Source organism: Lucilia cuprina, chromosome 6, assembly GCF_022045245.1.
Source record: "Lucilia cuprina isolate Lc7/37 chromosome 6, ASM2204524v1, whole genome shotgun sequence".
Lineage (NCBI taxonomy): Eukaryota > Metazoa > Arthropoda > Insecta > Diptera > Calliphoridae > Lucilia > Lucilia cuprina.
The window spans coordinates 60,798,563-60,824,088 of NC_060954.1; the positions used below are offsets into that span (position 1 = coordinate 60,798,563).

Genomic DNA, 25,526 nt, shown 5'->3' on the forward strand with positions numbered 1-25,526 from the left:
TACGAGCCTCTGCCTCTTTCCTAGCAAAGTTTATTGCTTTGTTTGTTTTGGGTTCAGCAGCAACCAACCAGCCAGCCTGTCAGTCAGCCAAACAGACAGCCGGGCAGGCAGAGCACACTTTCAGAATTGTCTATTCGATTAGATAGACATTTGTAAAAAGAATTCCGTCATTCTCAGACAAAAACGAACGTAGCGCAGGACATGTCGAGTTGTTATTTTGGCGCGTTCCGTTTAAAATTATTAAATTTTTACTTGCAAGTTAAATCAAAACGGATGTAATGCAAATTTGTTTTAGAAATAGTTACAAAGAATAACATCAAGACATAAAGAATTTAAATTGAAAATATTTTAAATAAAGTGCAAAGTGATTTTAAGTGTTACAACAAATATTCTAAATCAAAAGTATTTGAAAAAAAACAATAACAAATTTTTTTTAAACAAATAAAACATTATTTATGTTATAAAATTCCTAAAAATTTTAAAATAAAAATGCAAATAAATTACAATATTAAACAACAATAGTAAATAATAAAAAAAAAAACAAAAAGTTCCTAAAATAAAAAAAATTAAAATTTTTTTAACAAAAAAGAAAAAAATCATTTCTAAGTTTACAATAAAATTTCCCAAATTAACAATTTTCACCGAATTGGGTTTTTAAAAGGTTGTATTTAATTACACATACAAATTTCATTATTCCCCACGGTTATGCATACTTCTACGGATTTAGCTGTTGTCAATGTAACGGGCTGTGCCCCACATTTGACCAATGTTTCCCTAACACCTCCTCCTCATTTGAAACGGCGTAATGGTCCTAGTTTAAATCATTCCACTACCAATAATCAACAACAACAACAGCAGCAACAACATCATCATCCAACAATTCAGGAAGAAATCGCGTCGGCTAATGAAGATGCCGATAAAGTTAATTCGCCTCTAGTCAAACCTCCGTATTCATATATTGCCCTTATCACTATGGCCATTTTGCAATCACCACAAAAGAAATTAACTTTAAGCGGAATATGTGATTTTATAATGTCAAGGTAAGAAAATTAAATGATTATTTTTTTACTAAGTCCACATTTACTTTAATAGAAAAAGTACCGCCGATATATAGCTTTTACCGGTTCAAACTGTTTTCTTAAAACGATTACTAAATATTTGAACAAATGCTATACTTTACAAGACATTTATGGGTTTTTGGAGGAAAAGTTAATTTGTTCAAATATTAGATTCAATATAAGGACACAGAAATATATGTATATATTGGATCGATTATAAAAAATATTTTGAAGTCAATAATATTTGAGATCAGAAATTATAAATGTATAAAAGTTTTGATTTAGTTAGTTTGAAAAAAAATAATATTCGGAAAAAATACTAGTAGGTAGTAGATCTGGTAGGAGTTGAACTCACGACCTGCTTAAATGCACGAAAAACAAGATATTTTTTTAGTGTTTGGACTATTGTTCTACTCGAATCCACTTTTATGAAAAATTTTATAACATCCTATTTCAATTTTCGGTTATTTTGTCTCCAAAGATATTAATTTAGCCGTCGCATTACCAATTTATGTTGTCTTTTCGCCCTAAATTATATTCTGTAGACATATTTATAACTTAGATTATAGGTCTAGACTCTGGAGGTAGAAATGGACAATATTCACAACTTCTATAAAATTAGTGAACTAAATATTTGGGATGCAAGTCACGCGGACTAAAATTATGTCGAATATTGGTGGGTGATAAAGCTTAATCATCGTTGGACTCAATTTAACAAAATCCTAAAAATGTATGTTCAAAATAATGGAAGTACTGAAAAAGACCTAAAGAAGTGATGATTTTAACACAGGCTTGTTAAAGGAGGAATGTTCTTTTTGTGTGATTCCAAATTCACTACATCTGAAGTCATTCTCTTTCAGTAATTTTTATGTTCTTTTTTTGGAAGTTACTAGTAATTGAAATTGTAGTATTATAGAATACAACTATGGGCAATGCCGAAGTTAGCGCTTGGATCCATCTCTGTCAAACAATATAATTTTGCTATAAAAACATTAAAACATTTCTCCATTAATATATGCTATGGATTTTCATAAACTCCACGGTGTTGTTCCAAAATCACTCCTTTACCATTTTGCACATATTTTTCGGGTCGTTGAAAAGCCCATATTAAACTCTGAATTACAGCATAACTCAATCAAATATGTCCACTTACATTTTTCGGTCTTAAACCGGTGAATGAAAATCGTTATCACATCATTTATCCATTATTCTTTTGGCCAATTGATGTGTTCGTTGCCTTACTTCAGTAAGGATACTTTTTAGTATCTCAAGCAAATAGTTTGTTCTCCAGCAAACACCAACGAATAGACACAACACTTACAGGTTCTTTTGGTAAGGATACTTTTTTCCGATCTGAAGCAAATAGTTTGTTCTCCAGCAATCGCCTTCGATTAGTTACAACACTTACAGGAAAAATTAGAATTAGAATTTCATTTACTGACGCCGGAGGGTGGACTTTACTTACAGCAATGCAAGTCTTAGCTTTGTTTCGTATTGAAAGGCATTTCCAATCATCTGAACGAAACTCTATAGCATTTCTTTAATTTCTTTGTATTTTTCCCTTTATTTCGAAGAATTCTAATCAATTCACTCTTATATTCGCTACACTTTTTCACATTATTCACTTTTCATTTCACACGCGATTTATACACTTAATCACGTTAAAGTATTGAAAATTACCATTACTTTTATTTTAAAAGATTCAAGCAATTCATGATCAAGAAATTCCTGAAAAAAGCTATCGCTGTAATAACCGTTAGCTTTTTTACATGCTTATATAGTTGCCAGACTAGGAAAATAAAATTATTAATATTTCAGCAATGTATAGTCGGGTGATACCCTTCACCAGTCAGTATGTTAAAAATATTTTAGCTATATTCCAGAATATTTTTACTTATTTTTGGTAAAAAAGAGATTTTTTACGAGAGGGCTCAAAGGGAAGTAGGGAAAAATATGGGGCTATCCTTATAAATGTTGGTAGAACAATTTACGTCTACTTCAAAGTTATTTAACTTAATAATGAGTCCAAAGGCCCTATGGAGGCTAGGGGAAATAATTAAATAGTGTGTGCCAAATTTCATCCAATTATCTTGAAAATTGCGACCTATAACTTGCGCACAAGGTTTACATGGACAGCCAGCCAGACGGACATAGCTTAATCGACTCAGAAAACGATTCCGATTGCTATACTTTAAGGAGGGTATAGGACGATCAGCACAAATCCAATATACCCTCCCCACTAAAGTGATGTAGGGTACAATAAGTAAGAAAATATGATTCGATTTTTTACCGATTTTGGTTTATCAACATGATTACATTAAATTTCATAAAATTTTGATCGATTCATTTTGTTACAAGATAAAATTTGTAAAAAATTCCCTTTAGCTCCACCCATTAAGTAATACTTTTAAACCCTAATAAGTACCGAGAATAAATATACATTTGAATATATATACATGGGTCCGTTGTGTTGCAAGCAGAATAAACAATTCAATTCAGTATTTTTAAATTGGATTTTTAGACAAAAATATTTTTTTATCATTTAGGGAAAAAGATTTGTAATCATAATTATGTTCATCTCTTACAGATTCGCCTATTACAAAGACAAATTTCCAGCGTGGCAAAATTCCATACGTCACAATCTCAGCCTCAACGACTGCTTTATTAAGGTTCCTCGAGAGCCCGGTAATCCTGGCAAGGGTAATTTTTGGACTCTCGACCCTCTGGCCGAAGACATGTTTGACAACGGCAGTTTCTTGCGGCGGCGTAAACGCTATAAAAGAGCACCGGCCATACAAAGATTTCCATTTACTAGTGTTTTTGGTACGCTATCACCGTTTTGGATACGTAAACCCGTACCATTAGTGCCAGTACATTTCAATGTTCCCAACTTTGGCAGTAATCGTGACTGTTTCGATATGTTACATGCACCGGTGACAGATGTTTTTGATACGAACACTTTAAGGGGAGCCGAGAAGAAATTTAACTTTTTCGCTAATACTGATCTAGCTATGTATCCCAATAACAATGATAAATTTGATGCTTTCACTCAAAATTCAGCCATGACAGCAGAGCGTGTACAGAGCGGAGTCTTAAATTTGAATGGAACAAGTGAACTGGATAAAATGAAACTGTATGCTTTTGGAGCAATGCCTCCAAGTACTGATGAAAATGGTTTTAATAGCACACATCTACAACAGCAACAATACGAAAGAACTCATAGTTCACAAGATTCTGAAGACTCCGATGATGATCGCATCGATATAGAAAGTCCCGATGAACAAGATTCTCATATATCAGACTCAATTGAAAGTCTCAGTACAACAAGATTAGATGTACAAGGTGAAACGGAAGATTTAAGTCATAAAACGGATATCAAACAAAATCTTAAAGATGCTTCCTCTTGTATATTACTTTTTAATAATTATGACTCATTAACCAACTCGTTAAATGTCAAAACAAATGCCCGTCCAACTAAGAATGATCATGAGCTAACGAAAACGCGTCTTTTGTCCCCGCCTCAAAGTCTTAAAGATGCGGATCAATTTAAAAGTACCACCCTACTACCTTTTGACTATGAACATGCTCGTTCCACTAAGCACAGCAGTACAAGAGATTTTCGTATCGAAACATTAATAGGAAATGGAGATACCGCAACGTCTGCCAATGCGGCACGTGATTGAAAATGTATTTTCAAAAACTCTTCTTGTGTAAATAGATGAATGTAGTAATTTAAAAGGCCGGTACTATAATGCAACAACTACGTCACTATGTTTTTCTTGTAATATTAATTTTCATATTTTTTTTTAACGAGACCAATTGTGGCCACACAGTTTATGGAAAAACGATAAAATAATGAAAAATTAAAATCGTTATTATTGTAAATGTTCTTAATTGTCAAACAAGCGAAAAAAAAACAAAACAAGAGAAACTTTTTAAAACTAAACAATTGAATTTTATGTATTCTATGTACATTTATGTATGTAATGTCACTTTAGTAGATAAGAAACGTCTTATGTTATTAAATTATTATTAATATAAAATTAAAAAAAAAGAAAAAAATCTGTAAAATAAAAAAAAAATTCAATATTTAATGCTTATTTATTAAATGAGGGAAATTTAGATAATAATTTTTTTCAAAGTAGAATGTCCACAAAAATCATGAACAAGTAGGTGTTGGCACTACTTTGATACACAAAAGTTTTAAATCGTACTAAAATCAAAACTTTTGTGATTGACTGATACATACTTGATCAGTTTATATTTTAGTAACACCGTTCTATTAAAAATCATTTGCATTGATTGAAATACGGATTTCTCAATTATTTTCTTAATTTCTTTTTTTATAAAAAATGTATAGTTTTTCAATATATATTTTTTTAAATTATTTTTAATAGATTTTGTTCAAAACATTTATTTTTTAAATGAAAAAATTAACTTGAAAGATTTTTTTTCAAAAAATTTTTTAGAATTTTTTTTTTTCAATGTTTAAATTTTTTAAATTTCTATATTTGCTTTCAAACATTTATTAAAGTTTTTACTAAAAATTTCCTAAAATCTTTCCAAAATAGATAAAAACTTTTAAATATTTCATATTTTTGACATCTTGACTTTACAGGTCACAGGACCGATTAACTTAAAGAATTCATATAAACCAAAATCTTTCTGCGGAATTTCATAAATATCGTTTCTTGATTGACCCTCCTCCTAGAACATTAACCACTTTTTAAAATTCTAAAGAGTAGTTACATAGACAGTCAATTAGTTAGTTAGTAAGTTAGTTAGTTAGTTAGTTAGTTAGTTAGTTATTTAGTTAGCCAGTTAGTTAGTTAGTTAGTTAGTTAGTTAGTTAGTTAGTTAGTTAGTTAGTTAGTTAGTTAGTTAGTTAGTAAGTTAGTTAGTTAGTTAGTTAGTTAGTTAGTTAGTTAGTTAGTCAGTTAGTTAGTTAGTTAGTTAGTTAGTTAGTTAGTTAGTTAGTTAGTTAGTTAGTTATTTAGTTAGCAAATTAGTTAGTTACTTAGTATGTTAGTTAGTTGGTTAGTTAGTTCATTAGTTAGTAAGCTAGTTAGTTAGATAGTTGGTTAGTTATTTAGTTAGTTAGTAAGTTAGTCAGTCAGTCAGTCAGTCAGTAAGTTAGTTAGTTAGTTATTTAGTTAGCAAGTTACTTAGTTAGTTAGTTAGTTAGTTAGTTAACAAGTTAATTAGTTACTTAGTATGTTAGTTAGCTAGTTAGTTGGTTAGTTAGTTCGTTTAAGTGATTTTCGGACGCGGACCTTATGTGGGAGCATAATAAACTGATCCGGGAAAATTTTGATAGAACGGTTTACATGTACACAAAAGATATTAAAGTCGAATTTAATCCTAATAACTTAATAATTCAATGAAATATTTGCGTTTAAGTTTTTTTCAGAAAAATATTGCTTCAAAAAAAGAAACCTAATATTTTCGAGATATTCTGAAATTTTAGCTCAAAAATTTTTTACGTCGTAAACCGATATTGCTGTTTTTCAATAGGACAACAACAAATATTTTCGAAAAATTTGGTTGATGATATCTTTTGCGAAGTTTTAACATTGTATTTCACAAGGAATAGAGTATTCAATTATTCGGGATTTGTCTTATTCGGTTTATTCGACATATAATTATTTGAGGTTTTAAGTTGGCCAGTTAATAATCGGATAATTTAAAATTATGCGGTTAATCGAATGAAAGGAAAGTGGATGTTTTTTGATAATATTATTTCTTTTCTACAATATGTTTCAGACGTAATTCAGACGTTCCAATGAACTAGTGTATAACTATGTATTATTCGGTTTATTCGTTATTTGAAATTTGGCAATTTTCATTTATTCGAGCGATTAATCGCCAAAAATTGATCGATTAACCGATCGACGATTAATCGATTAAATATCCTAACAAGGACCTAGAATATATAAACTTTGTTGGATCTAAGATGAAAATTTCTTGGTGTTACACAGGGAACGACAAACTTGTATCTATCGGTAATCAAAGAGTATATAAAAAGCTTCTTTCAAAACTGTTGTTATTACTAAGGTTTTGACAACTGCCTTACATAGATTGTTCACAGATTCGCAACTAAGAAAAGCTCATGCAAGAAAAAAGCTTAACAAAATTCTTATATTTGTATTAGTTGTTTACTACTACAGATATTAACAGTTGATCCTTGACAGCAGAGTTTCCATTCTAGTTCAGTTTCATGTTTTAAACATCTTAAACACAATGAGAGGGAACATAACTGTCAAAAACCTCTGACATTAATGCATTTCTTTTGATTATGTCCTTAAGTCTATAACCACACTTTTTGTTTTGCTTTACCATGTACATATTAATTTGACACAAAACATAGGATTTATAAAAGTTCAATTTCTTTCGTGTAAACTTGTCTATTTAACATACAATACTTAAAAAAATTATCCTTAAGGACTTCGAATAAGCACTTTATGCAGACACTTGACATTTGAACAGTTGTATGTTTAGCGCATGCGCTTTTCTTAACGTCAGACTGTTTAACTAAAAGGACAATAATTAAAGCTTTTATAAAAGCTTAAAACATAGAGCTTTTATCAAAATAAAGCTTTTCGTTTGACAAGGCCTGCGCTTTAATAACTCCACCACAATCCAAAACGGAAAGAGACAAACTGACTTTATGTTACAACCAGGTAAAAGATGTCAACTCTATTAACAACTAAATACATTCCAAAACTTCGCACATATCGTCTCCCCCCACATAGAGAAGTCGATTTTTCGCATTAGAGTTACAATTATAAAATAAAAACTAACGAAAAGAAAAGTATTACAATTTCCAAAAAAAAATATTTTATAAAAATATTTAACAAAACAACAACAACAAAAGCAAGTGTTAAATGTGTAATAAAGCAATAATAAAATAAAACAAATACCAGCAAAATGAGTTAAGAAATTTAGAAAGTTAAAAAAGGAAAAAAAGGAAATCAGATGAAGAAAAAACAATAGGTACATAGCGGAATAATACATTAGAGAGAGAGGTGAAGAGTGGGGTACCAACACTATACAGCGAAAGTAACTCTCGTCGTTTATTTTAAACTCCCCCACTCCAAACAACATCATTGCCACTATTATCTTCATCATCATCACCAACGACATCACTATTGCCAGCAGCGACGACAAAAACAACAATAACAGCAAATAACTAAAGTAAACGACAAAAATTTTATAGTCAATTAATCAAAAAAAAAAAAGAAAAAAAAACATATAGAGAGAGAAAAGGAAGAAAAGAAAAACTTAAAAATTTATTTTCATAAAATGATTCAACGAAGTTTACGTCCTTAGTTTTAAAAAAAACTTTAAAGCCGTTTAAAGATAGAGAAAATCGCAATGCAACGTTTAACTCCCGCTGCAGAGACGGGTGTTTGGAAAACTCCAACAATCCTTTAGTCCTCTTAACCAAACGAAATCCATACCATACCAAACTAAACCAACAAACAAACTTACGAATACTCTACCTACCAATAACAACAACAACAAAATATACACAGAAATACTTGTTCGTTCGCTCGTACATACACAAAAGCAATTTTTGCAAAAGAAATCGTTTTCAATCCAAAATTTTACTTTTGGATTAGAAACTAATGAAATCATCATCATCATCATCATTGATAACATCACAACTACTATTGTTGTTGTATCCAATGGCGTTAAGACGATACATCATCTGTTTAACACTGCTGACTTGGTTGTCGCTTTTAACAAGTAAGTATATCACTCGAGATCGTATAGAGGAATGAGGAACTTATATATTTTTTTCATTTTTCCACAGTTACCCAGTCAGTTCGAATAACAAACCTTAAGGTGCCTCATATCTACACACTGGAACGTCATACGGAACCAGAACCACTGGTGCTAGACTGTGAATATGAACTGGGACCTAGAGAGAAAGGTTTTGTTCTTAAATGGCTGTTTAACAATCATTCAATATACCAATGGATACCTTCGGTCAAAGGATTTGCAATGGTAAGTGAGTTTGTAATAACAACAGATATTGTCTGAAGACCACAGATATCTTTAGGGTCATGCTTTCAAAATTTGTTATCAACAAAATTTGTCCGTTAATATCCAAGATATTATCAAAATTCCAAAAACACTTTCTCTTTCAATAATTTCGAATGGTATATATCAGAAGAAAACCTTTTTCTAGACCCTACGTTCAAATTCATTTCAGTCATTTGATCCATTTTCTATTGACTTTAGTATTGCAATATTGTTTTTAACTCTTTTTTTTAATTTTTCAGGGTATTATGAAATCAAAAATAAACACTGAAATTTTTACTTTGGAAGGCAGTCCGGGTGTAATTTCAATACGTCGACCCGATTGGAATATGACCGGTGAATATACATGTTTTGTACAAACATTCGAATCGACTGATAAACGAAGTAGTCGTCTACAAATAATTGGTAAAAAAATTTTTCGAATTAATGTTGAATTTAAAGTAGTTTTTATGCAAAAAAAATTGTTCTCCTTTTGCAGTTCCTGAATCGGATTTTTTGCTTGAAACCAAAATGGATGGATCACGAGAGAATGTTGAAGTAATGTGTGCCGTTCAAAATGTATTTCCCCAGCCTGTGCTATCAGTTATGTAAGTAGAATAAAAATAATCGTCTTCATCAATTATACAAACCAAATTTAGGATTTTACTTGATCGATATAATCCAAAAGAGTGTGACAGAAGTTTTCTTAATGTTTTCGTTTAATCGGTACAGTTAAGTTCTTTAAGGGGTTTAAAGGTTTTTGAAACATTGGTTTAAGGTCCACAAAAGTATATGTATTCTAAAATATTTTTAGGTTCAAACTTGATAAGCAACTCTGATCTACAATTTTAGTTTCCCTCAAGACCCTGTTACCTTTGTTTCACAAAGGTAACTCATCCTCTTAGAGTTATTGCAATTTATTTATATAGATATGTTACCAGTACCTCAAACCCTCCGGTACTTTTAGCCTAATCTATCGTTTGACATGGGAACCAGTTGCCTGCACAAAATTGTTTCGAGTATTGCCTTGTTTCCATTATTCTAAAGGCACCCTCGGAGTTCCATGTTGTGGTTCTGATTGAACCCAAATCTGGAAATCTTGTTGGTTTAAGTTAGTTAGTTTAAAAGGAAGATGTATACACATCAAATCCGAAGAAATACACCTAGGCCTCTATCGGGCCTGTTGTGCGCTCCACGGTAATCGAACCCACCACCTCCGGTCTACCAGACTAGATCACTAACCACTAACCTACCGGAGGCCACATGTTGGTTTAAAGATTCATGCAAGTGTAATTATTCACTTAGAATACCTCCCAGTATTTTCGAGTACATGTATCTGTTTTTCTTAATGAATATTTCAGACAAAAAAGATGTGCTGTAGATTGAATGGTGCTGGATGTAAGATATCTTTTTCCCCAGTATTCCCAACTATAGTATATAAGGATCAATTTATCAAGATATAAATCCAGCACCCTTAGAATATTCCCGACATATTTTTTATAAATATTAAAAATTTACCTTATTTTCGACCGAAACCAAGATCAACTAACTTTTTTAAATATATTTTCATAATTAGCAGATTTGATACAAAAATTTTGGATTCGGTATTAACACAAATGGATCAGAATGCCAGTGGCCTATATAGTATGACAGTTCGAACGCGTATACCTAGAGATAAATTGGAATCACCCACACCGATAACATGTGCATTTTACCTACTTGGTACTAATTATACTAAAAGACGGGAAACTATTTTCTATGGTAAGTAGAGGTAAGGCCTGAAAAACTTTACTCAGCATAAACATTTTTGGTTAAAAAAAAATTCATATAAAATCATAATACTTATAAAACTGTTATAAATTCAAAAATTTCTTAAATCAATTTAAATTCTTTACGTTTTAGATAAAGCAACAAATATACAACGTAAATGGACAACTGTCGCTGTAGTAATGTCGATCGCATCTTTAGCTTTAAGCAGTTAGTTTGGATAATTATAGTAATAATATATATTATTAAAAAAAAGTATATTTGTGTTCGTATAGGATATTTCTATTTAGAATTTTAAATGAAAAACAAAAACAAAAAAAAAGAAACAAAACAGAAAACGTAAAATAAATTTTGCGGTATTTTTAACGAAAGTGCTTATTTTGTAAATGCATGTAAATGTAAGAAAATAAAAAAAACCAAAAACTATACTAAAACAAAAAAACCAAAAGAAATTTAAAAAAACTCCTATAAAAAGCATTTTATCTAGTGTAAAAGACGATTATTATTTTATTTTATTTTGGGGGGTTAAATAACCTCAGGTTGCTAAACAACAACCTTTCAAACACCATCCCCACCCCCTTCCTACAAACATACAAATTAAATTCCTTTATATTCCTTATTCGGTATCTCTAACATCATCATCACCATTACCATCGTCTTCTTCACTTATAAGGTTTCGTTATTTATTCTTTAAAAGGCCAAATACTTGTGTACTCTACTCGTTTCCCTTAACTTGGGGAGTTTTGCTTGGTTTATAATGAGTTTGTTACATTTTTTCTTTTTAAATATGTTTTCTTGTTTTTTTCTTTTTAATTTAAATTGTGTAATTAGAACCTTTTGTAACCTTTACATTATTTCTTCGATAGTTAGTGAAATAGGAACAAGGAAAGTACCTAAGAAAGGGGTGGCAAAAGTATCGTTATTTTAAATTGACTTTTGTTATTTAATTGAGATAAAGCCAAAGTAATTATTTAAATGTTTGCAAATAGGAAATAGAGCTGAAAAACAACAATTTATGAAATGTTTTTTTTTTTATCAGGGCTTTACAAAGTATTTGGGAATTATTTAAATTGTGTTGAAAATGAAATTTACAAAATGTTACACTCATTAAACAAAAATAGGATTTAAGAATTTTCAATATATTGGCTCCTACAATATGCCCTTTTATAAAGAGGCAGTTAGTTGGTTGTAAGAAGTTAGCTGACCCTTTAGAAATATTGTATGAATGTAACCCAAAAGAGGTTGCTCTTGATTCAGATTGTCTCAAGAGTATGTAACAGTTATTGATAACCTAGGTTCCCAAATGTTGACCCGTTGACAATGTTTATGTTTATGATCAAAAAATATTCTGATGGGCCACATTTGTTGTTGGAGTTTAAATGTATATGCTCGAAATCCAATAGATTTACATCTAGATGCTTTCGACATATCTGTCGTATATTTCACATATGTTCGTAGATGCAGAGAACTATGATCCGTACTGTGTAATAAAAGAGCAATTCTGGCTTTTAGTATTTTGTAAATAGTCGACTTTTTCCGACTTTTTCGACTATTTTCGACTTTTTGACTATTTTCGACTTATCGACAATTTTCGACTTTTCGACTTTTTTTGATCTTTTTTCCAAAGTCGACTTTTTGAGTTTTATCTAGTTATCGACTTTTTTGGAACAATATAGTCAATATCGACTATTCGACAAAAAGTCGATTATTCGATTATTCGAAAGTCGATTTAAAGAACCCAAGTAACTAACTAACCAAGTAACTAACTAACCACCTATCTAACAAACTAACTAACTACCTAACTAACTAAATAACAAACTAACTAACTAATTATCTATCTATCTATCTATCTATCTATCTATCTATCTATCTATCTATCTATTTCACCTATGAATAAAAAGTTAAAATTGAACAGTAAACAAATTACTTGTGGTGAAATTTTCTCAACAACTTAAATACAAAAGAAATATTTTTACATTTTTATTTATTACACCCCTGATTTAAACACAAACTACATGCCAACAACACCTTTAACAGTAACGCCTGCTAATCTGGCAACCTTTAAACATTGTAATATACCGGATGCCTGCAAAATGTTAAAGTAAATACAACCCTGTTGCAACTGGAATACAACCAAACCACAAACAATTTTCATTTGTAATTTTCCAAAGCATTTTTTCGCCTATAAGTATGCAATGACAGCAGCAATAGTAGTAGCAAAAAGACAATTCACCATATAAGAAGAGTAGTAGCTCCAAGGTTTTTACAACATTCAGTCAGTGTTATAATTTTTTTCATTTTTGGTAGTAGTTGAATTCTGTGTGATTGTTAAGACCAGAGTGATTAAGTAACCAACCAACCAGCCAATAAACTAACTAACTAACCAACCTACTAAACTAAAGCAATAAATCAAAATATTTAGTGCAAATTTTCTTCTTTTTTGTGTGTGTATGTGATTTAAACAAGAGAAAATAAAATTAATAAAACAAATTGTTCTAAAATCATAATGTAAAAAATAAGTAATATTTAAACCGACGAAGAAAAAGATATAGAAAATAGAGAATACTACCTTTAAGTTGATAAATCAATCATCGTGTACACTGTATATGACAAATAATACTCATCTTATAAACATTCTAATTAATTATTAATTAAATAATTACATAGTTTAAAAACAATTAGGTTTTCTATATAACTTTTCTAAAACCAAGTGAAACAAAGTTTTAAAAGAACTAAAGAACGGCTACAAAAAATGGCTTCAGGTGATGGTATTAGCACCATAGATCCGGATGTTTCCTCTACATCTAATACAAAAGTTACCGAAGGTAAATTTTAGTAAAACAATTCTAATTTCTTTAAATTTTAAAAGGGTGTTTAAAATAGTTGAAAATTTTTCCATTTTCATTGTACATTTCTTATTACAAAGTCAGAAAAATCAATGAATTTGTTCAACTGACAACGTCTTCTTATTGGAAAGTTAAGTTAAGAGATTGGTGTGACAGTATTTTTGAAAAGAGAGCAACGGTATGCTCTTTTCATTGAAAATACTCCCTTAGTGGATTTTTTGCAATTGTTTATGTTTTTCTTGGAATTGTTGATATGTTTTTTTGTGTAATTTTGAATTTGACAGTTGTTGGTTTTTGTGTTGAAAGTTATTTAGTTAAGTAAGAACTTTTTTAATATAATTCAGCATAGAATAGATAGTTTAACTGCTCTGATCTTTTTAAGCATTCCACCGATATATTTATAAAAGCCGGTTTTCTAAAACTTTACGACTTAAAATGCCTCTTAGTACATATTCTTTTGTAAGATATGTCTCGAAAGCTTATTTAAGATTTTGACTTCGAGGTCTTGAGCAACTTCCCATCGATGTCGTAAAGTTGTAAACACTGCATATCCGAATGGTTGTCAGTGTTTTTGATTTCGAGGTCTTGAGCAACTCCCCATCGATTTCGTTTAATCCCTGCATATCTGAAAGTTAGTCAATGTTATAGTGGCCCCGTTAACAGTACAAGATTTACGTGCCACTATTCATAAAAGAAAAAACTTTAGTAGTTTACAACTCTAATTAAGATTTATTTAATCCGACTTAATTAAATGAGTTAAGCGTTTCAAGATTAGTAGGTCAAAGGTCACGGCAGTGTAAGTTAAAAATAATGAGTTTAGATCGCCCAAAAGGACTACATTGTCTATTTGTGAGTCGAAAAGGAATGCAGCACATTTGCCAAGGTTTTACCCCCATAAGTTCAATGTATTTAAAGGTCATGCAAGTTTGCATGGAAAAATCAACGAGTTTGCTTTAAAATTTTATCGATATTCAGAATAAACGTTTAACACCTTCTGTAAATTCCATAAAATATGTTTGTAAATAGTCTTATCTTTTACAATACACCCATGATATCTGCCGATATTGGGGCAATGCAGAACTAAGGATACTCTTGGTTAATTGGTGCGCAACAAGTGCTTTTGACCACGCTGCTAGAACATTTCGTTTGTATTTCAGTTTAAATCCCCTTAATAAGTAAGTAATATTTCTTCAATTTGTAATTCGTATAGCGAATCGGAATATTATGGCCGTATGTTTTCTTCGCGATTTAACCGATTTCAAGAATAAGTTTTCGGAACCCAATGTTATCATGAAATCTTGAGTTTGGAACCCTAATAGACACAATTTCTACACAAAGAAACTCAATCAGACCTTAATTAAATGTTAGTTTCAACATTATCTTATGATAGGTTTTCAAAAATATATTTTAAAAATATGATCTGATTCACGTTAAAGCCATACTTCAATTACAATTTGAGCATCCGATCTTTTACTAAATACCATAAGAGGTCCTCTTTAATGATTACATTATTTCCATTAACAAACTAACACCGATTTTTATTTCATTTTCAGATGCTTTGGACTTATCTATATCCGATGTAAGTTAAAAATAACCAAACAGTAAAAAAAACATTAAATTAATGAAAATAAACCTCTCATTCTAGTCCCAAAGTAAGCAACGCAGTAAGACCGATAAGGAAAGAAAAATCGGTCATAGGCGTGTGGGAGAAGGTGGTGAGATTACGTATAAGAAAATACAAACATCACAAATTATGGGTTCTATACAATTGGGTATACAGCATACGGTAATTTGAGCACAATAACTCCCCAAATCAAAGTTACATTATGTATTTTCTGTTCATTTATAGGTTGGTAGTTTAGCATCAAAACCAAAACGTGATTTACTTATGATGGACTTTTGGGAAATTGAAAGTATAACCTTTCCTCCTGAAGGTTCTAGCCTTACGCCTGCCCACCATTATAGTGAATTCAGATATAAAATATATGCGCCTATTGCATTTCGTTATTTTAGAGACTTGTTTGGCATACAGCCGGACGATTTTATGGTAAATATTAACAACAAATTAAAACCTCTACGCAGTTTAGTTATTTATAATATTATTTTAGATGTCGATGTGTTCATCACCTTTAAGAGAACTATCGAATCCGGGTGCTTCCGGTTCCATATTTTATCTAACACATGATGATGAGTTTATAATTAAAACAGTTCAGCACAAAGAGGGTGAATTTTTGCAAAAACTACTACCAGGGTAAGTGTTTCTAAGCGAAATGTTGGACCCTGTAGAATTATAATGTTTAAATTTCTAGTTATTATATGAATTTAAATCAAAATCCTCGTACCCTTTTGCCGAAATTCTTCGGTTTATATTGTTTGCAAACAAGTAATGCCAAAAATATTCGTTTGGTTGTTATGAACAATTTGCTGCCTTCATATGTAAAGATGCATCTAAAATATGATCTCAAGGGTTCCACTTTCAAGCGTAAAGCAAATAAGGCTGAACGATCCAAAAAATCACCCACATTTAAGGATTTGGATTTTATGGAACATCATCCAAATGGCATACTCCTGGAAGCTGAAACATATTCGGCTTTAATTAAGACCATACAAAGAGATTGCACAGTTTTGGAGTCATTTAAAATCATGGACTATTCGCTGCTAGTCGGTGTACACAATTTAGATTTGGCTTCGAAGGAGAAGCAAAAGACCCGTAAGCCACGTAAGGCCTCGCAGTCGGATTATTCAGACACCGAAGAGGCGGCCAGAGCAAATGATCCTGAATACGATAATCAGGCTGAAGAAACTCAAAGCAATATAAATCGCAATAGGTTTGAGTAAATGATTAATGGTGACGTATTTGTTATTCATATTCTTTATTTTCTAACAGTTTGGCCTATAGGTCCAATCGCCAACGTTTAGTGGCTCATTCTACGGCCATGGAAAGTATACAGGCGGAAAGTGAACCCATCGATGATGAAGAGGACATGCCGTAAGTTATATAAACATATTATTTATAACATAATTTATAATATTCTCTTTTGTAGTCCTGGAGGTATACCTGCACGCAGTGAAAAAGGTGAAAGACTCTTACTTTTTATAGGTATTATCGATATTTTACAATCATATCGACTGAAGAAAAAATTAGAGCACACTTTTAAAAGTATTATACATGATGGGGTAAAATAATTGAATTCTTCCAATTTAAAACGTTATAATGAATTTGATGTTCTTTTAGGATACGGTCTCGGTGTGTCGTCCTTCATTTTATGCTCAAAGATTTCAAAATTTCATGGCCAAAACTGTATTTCGTAAAATACCATCTCGTAAGTTTTACACAAATTTTAAAGATATTGCACTGGTTTATAAGCTCTGCTAGGCAATTTGGAAAATATCGTTCAATTTTGCATTTGTTTCGCTAGTTTTGAAAAAAATTAGTCACTCAATTGTGCGATGTACTTCCAAATAGTCCAACGGGGTTTTCACCAAATGTTAGTAAGTAAAGCGCAACGATCGCTAGTATATTGTTTTTGAAGGCATCATGCTGCTACCAAACAATTCATGTTTTATACTTTTTTTCGTTTTCATTCGTATGCACAGTGGATCTCCCCGAGATCAAAGGAAATCATAGAAAATTTCGTACTTTGGTATCCAGTTACATAGGTAAATGATGATAAAGCAAAGAACAAAAAAGATAAAAGGAAGGAAGGAAGAGTAAACAAATAACAAATAATCTTTAAATCAAAAACGTTTTCACAATCATCTCTCCATCGTGCTTAAATCGTAAATCGTTTGAATTGGAACGAAGATTATGAAAACGATAACTCGCAATATAGACGAGTCTTAATAAGCAATCAGAACCGAAAAAATGTTCACTTTTAGTTCTCGCCTTTTGGAGAATTAAAAGTAGTTTAATTTTTACTAAATGAAATGAAATTTTTTAAATGTTTCAAATAACTACATTGTAAATATTAAAACTTAAACATACATTTTTTTCATTTAAACTCGTACATTAAAAAAAAATATGTTTGTTTTTTTAATTATTTGCTTGCTTCTTTAGTTTGTTCTTGAATCACAGAAATGACCAGGTTTTGGATCAATCACCAATAACCAAAGCCTGTCTCTTTTTACCAAAAAAAATCTCAAACCGTTTGCTACACACACACTAATATTGATTATATAAAAATAATTATTATAGCTCTTAAACATTCACCCTCGAAAAGAAAAAGTCTCTCGAAAGCAATACAACGTTCCATAGACAGTGAAAACGAGCAAAGAGGTAAATTATGGCAATAGTATATAATAGTACGATTTTGAGTTATCTTCTTCTTTTTTTCCATTTTAGAACATAGTCAAAGTCATGCCCACGCCACAGCGGTACATGCCAATAAAAAATCACATGCTTCGAATAAAGCGATGAGTGCACATACGACTGGCGATGAAAGGAGTTCCGGGCATGCGGCCTCTTCAAGTTCGTCTGTATTGAAAACTATACAAGCTCCACCGGTAAAACAACGTTCGGCTGCTGCTGCTAGTAGTGGCTCAACACTTAAAGCCAAAGTTCCACCTCCAGTACCGCCAAGAGGATCACCACGTAAACGTGATAGTGATGCTTATCAACAACAGGAAGGCGGCTCTTCAAGAGCTCTCTCCACCACTCCAGGTATACACTTAAACGTAAACGTCAAAAGATTAGTGAACAAGTTTTCCAATCCCTCGCACAAAGACACCTTAACAGTACCACACGATTCACCACTGCCTCGTTTCGGGGAGCAACGTTCGCCCAGCAATGTGCGTGATTGGTTAGATTTACATGATCTGTTCGAGGGTGTTTCAGTTACAGAACCTCCCCCACCCCCACCACTACAACGAACTCAAACACCAACTCAGCCCTATAAAGAAAATTTAAAAAAGATACGCAAAGATTCTGCCATATCTTATACGTCTAGTAAATATTCCGGAGTACCTCCTCCTCAAGTAGCTGCTATACAAAAACTAAAGTTACAGCGTAAAGAATCGGTGATTTCATCCACATCTAGTAATTACTCAGCAGCAAGATCACGAATATCTCAATCACGTCCCTTAAATCATGTTGATCTCTTTCAAAGACAAAACAGTGGTCTTGTGTCTCGACGTTCTTCGGCTGCCTCCATTGTTCATAACTTTCCACCTATACCTTCTGAGCACAGCGAACGTAGTAGCATTATACCGAGCATAACTAACAGTAAGGTTCGTGAAACACGTGCCAATAAAAGACGTGAAAAACGCATGCAATATCTTCGTTATGCCGATATGGCTTTGGCCGATGATAATGGCGAAGCATACGAAGACAATTTGATACAATCTATGCACGCCTTTGTTGAAGTAAAACATGAACTAGAGAATAATAAACGACCGCGTAAGCAACGTGTCGTTTCTGTTCAGGAAGAACCAGAACCTGAAGAATTGAATGTAAAGAAAAAGAATCGAAAAGTAATTTCCTCAAATAGTGGTGATGCTGTTAAAAATCCAAACAAAGTTCGCTCTACAACGAATAAACCAGAACCGAAAAAGAGATCTAAAAATGTACCTTCAACAATATCCGAAGGCTTAGCATCTAGTTACTCCCTTAATCCTCTTACCCCTAGTAGACGTAGTAGCGTGTTTGAATTTGAATTTTAGTTAAAATGCTTTTATTATTTATTACACGCCACACCACACACCACACTCCGCCATACACTACACATTCTTGTTTAGCCATTTGTCGATCATTTTTTATATTCGTATTCGATTCAATTTGATTAAACATTATTGTTAATTAATACTTATTTTTATTAAAATTATATATTGTTGTTGTACTCTTACATGTTCGTAAATAGAAAGGACCTCTTAACAATTTAATTTCATGTATTTTCTCATTGTATTATCGCTAGGCACAACGCCATCTTGCAGTTCGACACCACCCCCTGCCTTTGATGACATTTCCGAGGACAATAGTTATAATAAACATAGTTCCTCAACGATTTCAAGGCGATCTCATCAACAGCAACATCACCATCATCATCAGCACCACCACCACCATCACCAAAAGTCGCATCAACAAAACGAAACATCAACATCGTCTTCGTCGTATCATGATCGTAAAATGAATGTGGGTCCTGCCTATCGCAGTTCATCGTCTTCGCAAAAAGATGATATGGTCAGGTGAGTTAATATACGTCTGTTAGTGTTTTAGTTTAGTGTCGCTGTTATTAAGAGTTTTTTTGCAAGAGAAAGTGGTTTAACGAATGAGTCGAAGATCTGTCTTTGACAAAACATTGTTTCCGAAATCGTTTCCGAAATTTAAATTGAATTACATTTATCTTCAATAATTACAACCCTATAAGTATTGTTGTTGTACTCGAGAAAAACAACGAAGTTATGTGCAAGATCTGTTGGATCGGTATTCGTACTTGGTACCACTGATCAACTTAATAGAGACGAAGTAATTTAAGAATTTCGTAATTATACAAAGCCCACCTTCTATGGCAGACATTGAAGAAACCCTTTCGCGGATAACTAGTGTTGTTATGGGAAAGCTGAAATCGGTGTACAGCAGTATGCTCAGTTAATACTGGTCTAGCATGGACATTTCCGTCCCAAATAAATGTCCAATTTGTGGTCAAAGTGGTCAGGGTCTCCATGATGCACAATATACATTCGACTTCTTAATCAACCCCATTATATGTTAACAAATGGACGCATTGGCAACTTTCGATATGTTTACAACTGCATTGTAGTAACAACCCAACAAACTCACTTCACTCTAAAGTTTCTCCACTTTCTTTTGCCAACTCGATGCAACAGTGTTTATATCAATAAGAATGTATAATTCCAATTTTAACTGCACACGGTTTGCTACATCAAAAAGGCACTTAACACAAAATATAATCTAGGTCACATGGCAGGAATCAGTGAAAAATGAAAGAATCTATAAACGCTCATAACCTCATCCGGTAGTTGAATTGATTTTATTTATATTTATATGATTTTAGTGTTTCCGAAATACATTTAGACACCTATTTAGCCGTAGATACATCATCGAGTAGTCACTATGGTTCGAGGGGCGGCTTAGCCTGGACACCACCAGCGTCTGGTGAAGGTTCAACACCCACCTGGACCGAGGGTACACCAAGTTTTACCGATTCCAGTTCAAGTGGCGATTTTGGTAAGCAACGACGAAAGTACCTTAAAAACACTTTCAACTCAAAAACACACTACAGTCCCCCCAAAGAAAAACACAAGCGATTAATCAATTTTGATGTTTAGACAATAATTCATTAATTTCAGAACATTTCTCTCCAATAAATTCATCGAAAATGGATCGTTATAAGCCAACTGTTGAAGATGCCATTAACTCTCTATCAGCGGAAATAGTTAATGATCGCCATTGAAATTTTTTCAAATGTATTTAAGCAACAAATTGTTTAAACAATTTACAACTGAGTATTTATAGTTTTTTTTTTGTTTTTCGCCATAGATAAATTAAATTAAACAAAATATTTGGGAAGAAAAAAAACTTAATTATTTGATAATTTTTCTTTTTTTTGGAATTGGTGTTTGTTCATAGTTAAATTAAATAAAATAAATAATAATCATTTGCTATAATATAAATATTTACAATTTAAAAGTGATATCTTTGGAAAACTTTACATATTTTCAAAAAATAAAAAAAAAACTCTTTGAAATATTTAAAACAATCATGTTAAATTAACATGATTAATAAAAAATCATCCATTCCATTAAACAATTAATTGAATTACATTTCATGTACATACATACAACAATAAAATACTAAAATCAAGTTAAAATGAAAGATATTAAATTATTTACCTAGTATTTATGTAAATTTATTAAATATTTAAATTAAACTAAATTTGTAATTATGTTGGTTAATTTTTTTAAAAACAAAATTTGTCTACTTCCCCCTCAAAATAACTGTATATTAATTATACAATTTATTTTCTATTTTTGGTCTTGTCTACGAAATTTATTTAAATGTTGTTTACTATTTTTATTAATTAATTCAAAATTGTATTTGTATAAATTATAATGATTAATAATATAATATATATAAAAAAGCCATATAATTACAGCATAATATATTTATACATTTAATTATGGAAATAAAAACAACAAATTTTTAAAGCAAAAGCATATATTATTAATTAATTGAAATCTTGATGTTACAATAAATCCAGCTCCAATAATTAATTATTATTATATTATTAATATTAATCATAACAATTACATTTATTATAAAAACAATTAACAAATTAAAACAAAATATGAAAGTTCTGTGTCAAATTTAAACAAACAAAAAAATTTCTTTAATTTTGAAAAATAAATCACTTCTTTTGTTGATATTTAATTGAAATGACTTGCTGACGTTTTAATAATCGATAGTTAAGATCAAAAAGTATATATAACCAAGGTAAATAAAGACTGTGGACTGTGAAGACTAAAGGCTGATCTATAGTCAAGACTATAGGCTGATTTATAGTCAAAAATATAGCATGATCTATACGCTGAGCTATAGTCAAGACTATAGTTTGAGCTATAGTCAAGACTATACTCTGATCTATAGTCAAGACTATAGGCTGATCTATGATCAAGACCATGTAGACTGATCTATAGTCAAGAATATAGACTGATCTATAGTCAAGAATATAGACTGATCTATAGTCAAGACTATAGACTGATCTATAGTCAAGGCTATAGACTGATCTATAGTCAAGACTATAGACTAATCTATAGTCAAGACTATAGACTAATCTATAGTCAAGACTATAGACTAATCTATAGTCAAGACTATAGACTAATCTGTAGTCAAGAGTATAGACTAATCTATAGTCAAGACTATAGACTGATCTATGGTCAAGACTATAGACTGATCTATAGTCAAGACTATAGACTAATCTATAGTCAAGACTATAGACTAATCTATAGTCAAGACTATAGACTGACCTGTAGTCAAGACTATAGACTAATCTATAGTCAAGGCTATAGACTAATCTATAGTCAAGACTATAGACTAATCTATAGTCAAGACTATAGACTGATCTATAATCAAGGCTATAAACTGATCTATAGTCAAGACTACAGACTGATCTATAGTCAATACTATAGGCTGATCTATAGTCAAGAATATAGACAGATCTATAGTCAAGACTATAGACTGATCTATAGTCAAGACTATAGACTGATCTATAGTCAAGACTATAGACTAATCTATAGTCAAGACTATAGACTAATCTATTGTCAAGACTATAGACTAATCTATAGTCAAGACTATAGACTGATCTATAGTCAAGACTATAGACTGATCTATAGTCAAGACTATACACTGATCTATAGTCAAGACTATAGACTGATCTATAGTCAAGATTATAGACTGATTTATAGTAAAAACTATAAAATGATTTGTAGTCAAGAATATAGACTGATCTATAGTCTAGACTATAGACTGATCTATAGTCTAGACTATAGACTGATCTATAGTCTAGACTATAGACTGATCTATAGTCTAGACTATAGACTGATCTATAGTCAAGACTATAGACTGATCTATAGTCAAGACTATAGACTGACCTATAGTCAAGACTATAGACTGACCTACAGTCAAGACTATAGACTGTCCCATAGTCAAGACTATAGACTGATCCATAGTCAAGACTAGAGACTGATCTATAGTCAAGACTATAGACTGATCTATACTCCAAATTTTAGACTGATCTATAGTCTAGACTAACCAATTTGAATCTTTCGTAAGACAACGGAAAGACATCTAACTCAATGAGAATAAGTGCCAAAAATGCGCTTTTGAGTTATAGAAAAGCGACATATTTTGAGTGTAAACAGTTAAAAGATCAATAGTTTAAACCAGCTTTAAACTAAAGAACTACTTTAAAAAAGAGTTGGAGTTTAAAACCTGTACTGCTTCAAATGCGTAAATGGAAATGCAAGAATCTTATCTAAATAAAAATAATTCAAATGCTATTGAAATTCCAACATAGAAGGACCAAATAGTCCCATTCCAACGAGTTTAACTTAGATTCCTAGTTTTACAAAACTATTGTTTTAAACTTGCACTGCTTTTGAAGCTTAAGAAAAGCATTTTAATTCGATTGAAATGTCGTGAATGATTATATCTTGAATCATGAAGAAGTCTGTTTTAAGTTGTTGAAATTCTCATATCAACATTTAAATAATTTTAAAAAAACTTTTCCTTTAAACACAGAACTACAGCTGAATTAGAATGTATTTAATAAATAAACTATTAAAAATTTTCTTTTAAATTTAATTTTTCGTTAACAAACAAAAACAAAACACAACAAACTTACAAAACCAACAATGAAAATATTGTACAATAATTAAATGATTAATTGAGAAATATGAATACTAATTAATTAATGAAAAAAATAATAATAATTATATACAAATAACTATATTAAAAGACATTAAACTAATTAACAAAAAAAAACAAAAAATTATAATCCTCCATTTGTATTTGTTGTGATTGCATAAAAATTGGTTAATTCAATTTTTGAATATTTAAATGTAAAGATTATAAACAAAAACCAAAATCATACTCTCTAATATCATAATTATACTCTTAGCTAAAGAAAAATTATTAAAAAACCAAAGCCATTTATAAATTAAAAAAATAAATAATTAATTTAAATTATATTTAAAAAATTATTTAAACAAACCATTATAAATAAAATACATTCCGTGGCAAAAAATATTAAAAAAACAGAAAAGAAATTCAGTGAAAGTAAATTAAAAGTATTAGTGAAACAAAAATTAAATTGAAAAAAACTGTTAAATTATATAAATATTATATTATTCTGAATTTAAAAGAAATATTAAAAAATAACAAGCAAAAAAAAAAATAATAAACATTATAAAAGAAAGTTAAAATTTGTTGGTTTTCTTTGAAGAGAATTTTTGGGAATGAAATGAAGAATATTAAATAGATTTTTTAAATGATGAGAATAAAGTTTCATATCATTCATAGACTAATCTATAGTCAAGACTGATCTTCAGGCAAGACTATAGACTGATCTACAGGCAACAGTATAGACTGATCTATAGTCAAGAGTGTAAACTGATCTACAGTCAAGACTATAGACTGATCTACAGTCAATACTATAGACTGGTCTAAAGTCAATACTATAGTCTGATCTATAGTCAAGACTACACGCTGATCTATAGGTAAGACTATATACTGATCTATAGTCATAACTGCAGACTGGTTTATAGCCATGACTATAGACTGATCTATAGTCAAGACTATAGACTTATTTAAAGTCAAGACTATAGACTTATTTATAGTCAGGACTATAGACTTATTTATAGTCAAGACTATAGACTGATCTATAGTCGAGACTATAGACTGATCTATAGTCAAGACTATAGACTGATCTATAGTCAAGACTATAGACTGATCTATAGTCAAGACTATAGACTGATCTATAGTCAAGACTATAGACTGATCTATAGTCAAACTATAGACTGATCTATAGTCAAGACTATATACTGATCTATAGTCAAGACTATATACTGATCTATAGTCAAGACTATATACTGATCTATAGTCAAGACTATATACTGATCTATAGTCAAGACTAAAGACTGATCTATAGTCAAGACTATATACTGATCTATAGTCAAGACTATAGAATGATCTATAGTCAAGACTATAGACTGATCTATAGTCAAGACTGTAGACTGATCTATAGTCAAGACTATAGACTGATCTATAGTCAAGACTATAGAGTGATCTGTAGTCAAGACTATAGACTGATCTATA

General features: G+C 31.0%; 3 protein-coding genes across 10 annotated transcripts; all 3 read left to right on the forward strand.

Moving 5' to 3' along the window:
- Positions 1–540: 540 nt before the first annotated feature.
- LOC111678543 (fork head domain-containing protein FD3) lies at positions 541–5,119 on the forward strand. The gene is made up of 2 exons (XM_023439929.2): positions 541–1,040; positions 3,646–5,119. Exons 1-2 carry the CDS (start codon positions 706–708, stop codon positions 4,739–4,741), a joined length of 1,431 nt encoding a protein of 476 aa, XP_023295697.2. The 5' UTR covers positions 541–705; the 3' UTR covers positions 4,742–5,119.
- Positions 5,120–7,795: 2,676 nt separating this feature from the next.
- On the forward strand, positions 7,796–11,354 carry LOC111678545. 3 transcript variants are annotated; one of them, XM_046955524.1, is made up of 6 exons: positions 7,796–8,807; positions 8,875–9,068; positions 9,347–9,509; positions 9,583–9,691; positions 10,660–10,854; positions 10,986–11,354. In XM_046955524.1, the coding sequence occupies exons 1-5, from the start codon at positions 8,687–8,689 to the stop codon at positions 10,850–10,852; spliced, it is 780 nt and encodes a 259-aa protein (XP_046811480.1). In that variant the 5' UTR covers positions 7,796–8,686; the 3' UTR covers positions 10,853–10,854; positions 10,986–11,354. The 3 variants fall into 3 exon arrangements, with proteins under 3 accessions (XP_046811480.1, XP_046811479.1, XP_023295700.2); XM_046955523.1 differs by having other exon boundaries at positions 7,797–8,807; positions 10,660–10,844; positions 10,986–11,342; XM_023439932.2 differs by having other exon boundaries at positions 7,797–8,807; positions 10,663–10,844; positions 10,986–11,342.
- Positions 11,355–13,072: 1,718 nt separating this feature from the next.
- On the forward strand, positions 13,073–21,214 carry LOC111678534 (phosphatidylinositol 4-phosphate 5-kinase type-1 alpha). 6 transcript variants are annotated; one of them, XR_006941422.1, is made up of 15 exons: positions 13,073–13,675; positions 15,250–15,275; positions 15,342–15,482; positions 15,546–15,743; positions 15,805–15,947; positions 16,006–16,524; positions 16,584–16,685; positions 16,741–16,873; positions 16,932–17,019; positions 17,294–17,356; positions 17,892–17,972; positions 18,039–18,356; positions 19,606–19,876; positions 20,739–20,879; positions 21,002–21,144. XR_006941422.1 is itself a non-coding variant. In XM_046955274.1 (15 exons), exons 1-15 carry the CDS (start codon positions 13,603–13,605, stop codon positions 21,103–21,105), a joined length of 2,454 nt encoding a protein of 817 aa, XP_046811230.1. In that variant the 5' UTR covers positions 13,073–13,602; the 3' UTR covers positions 21,106–21,214. The 6 variants fall into 6 exon arrangements, 4 of the variants coding, with proteins under 4 accessions (XP_046811230.1, XP_023295683.2, XP_046811231.1 ...); XR_006941423.1 differs by having other exon boundaries at positions 20,981–21,118; XM_046955274.1 differs by having other exon boundaries at positions 20,707–20,879; positions 20,981–21,214.
- The last annotated feature ends 4,312 nt before the right edge of the window (positions 21,215–25,526 follow it).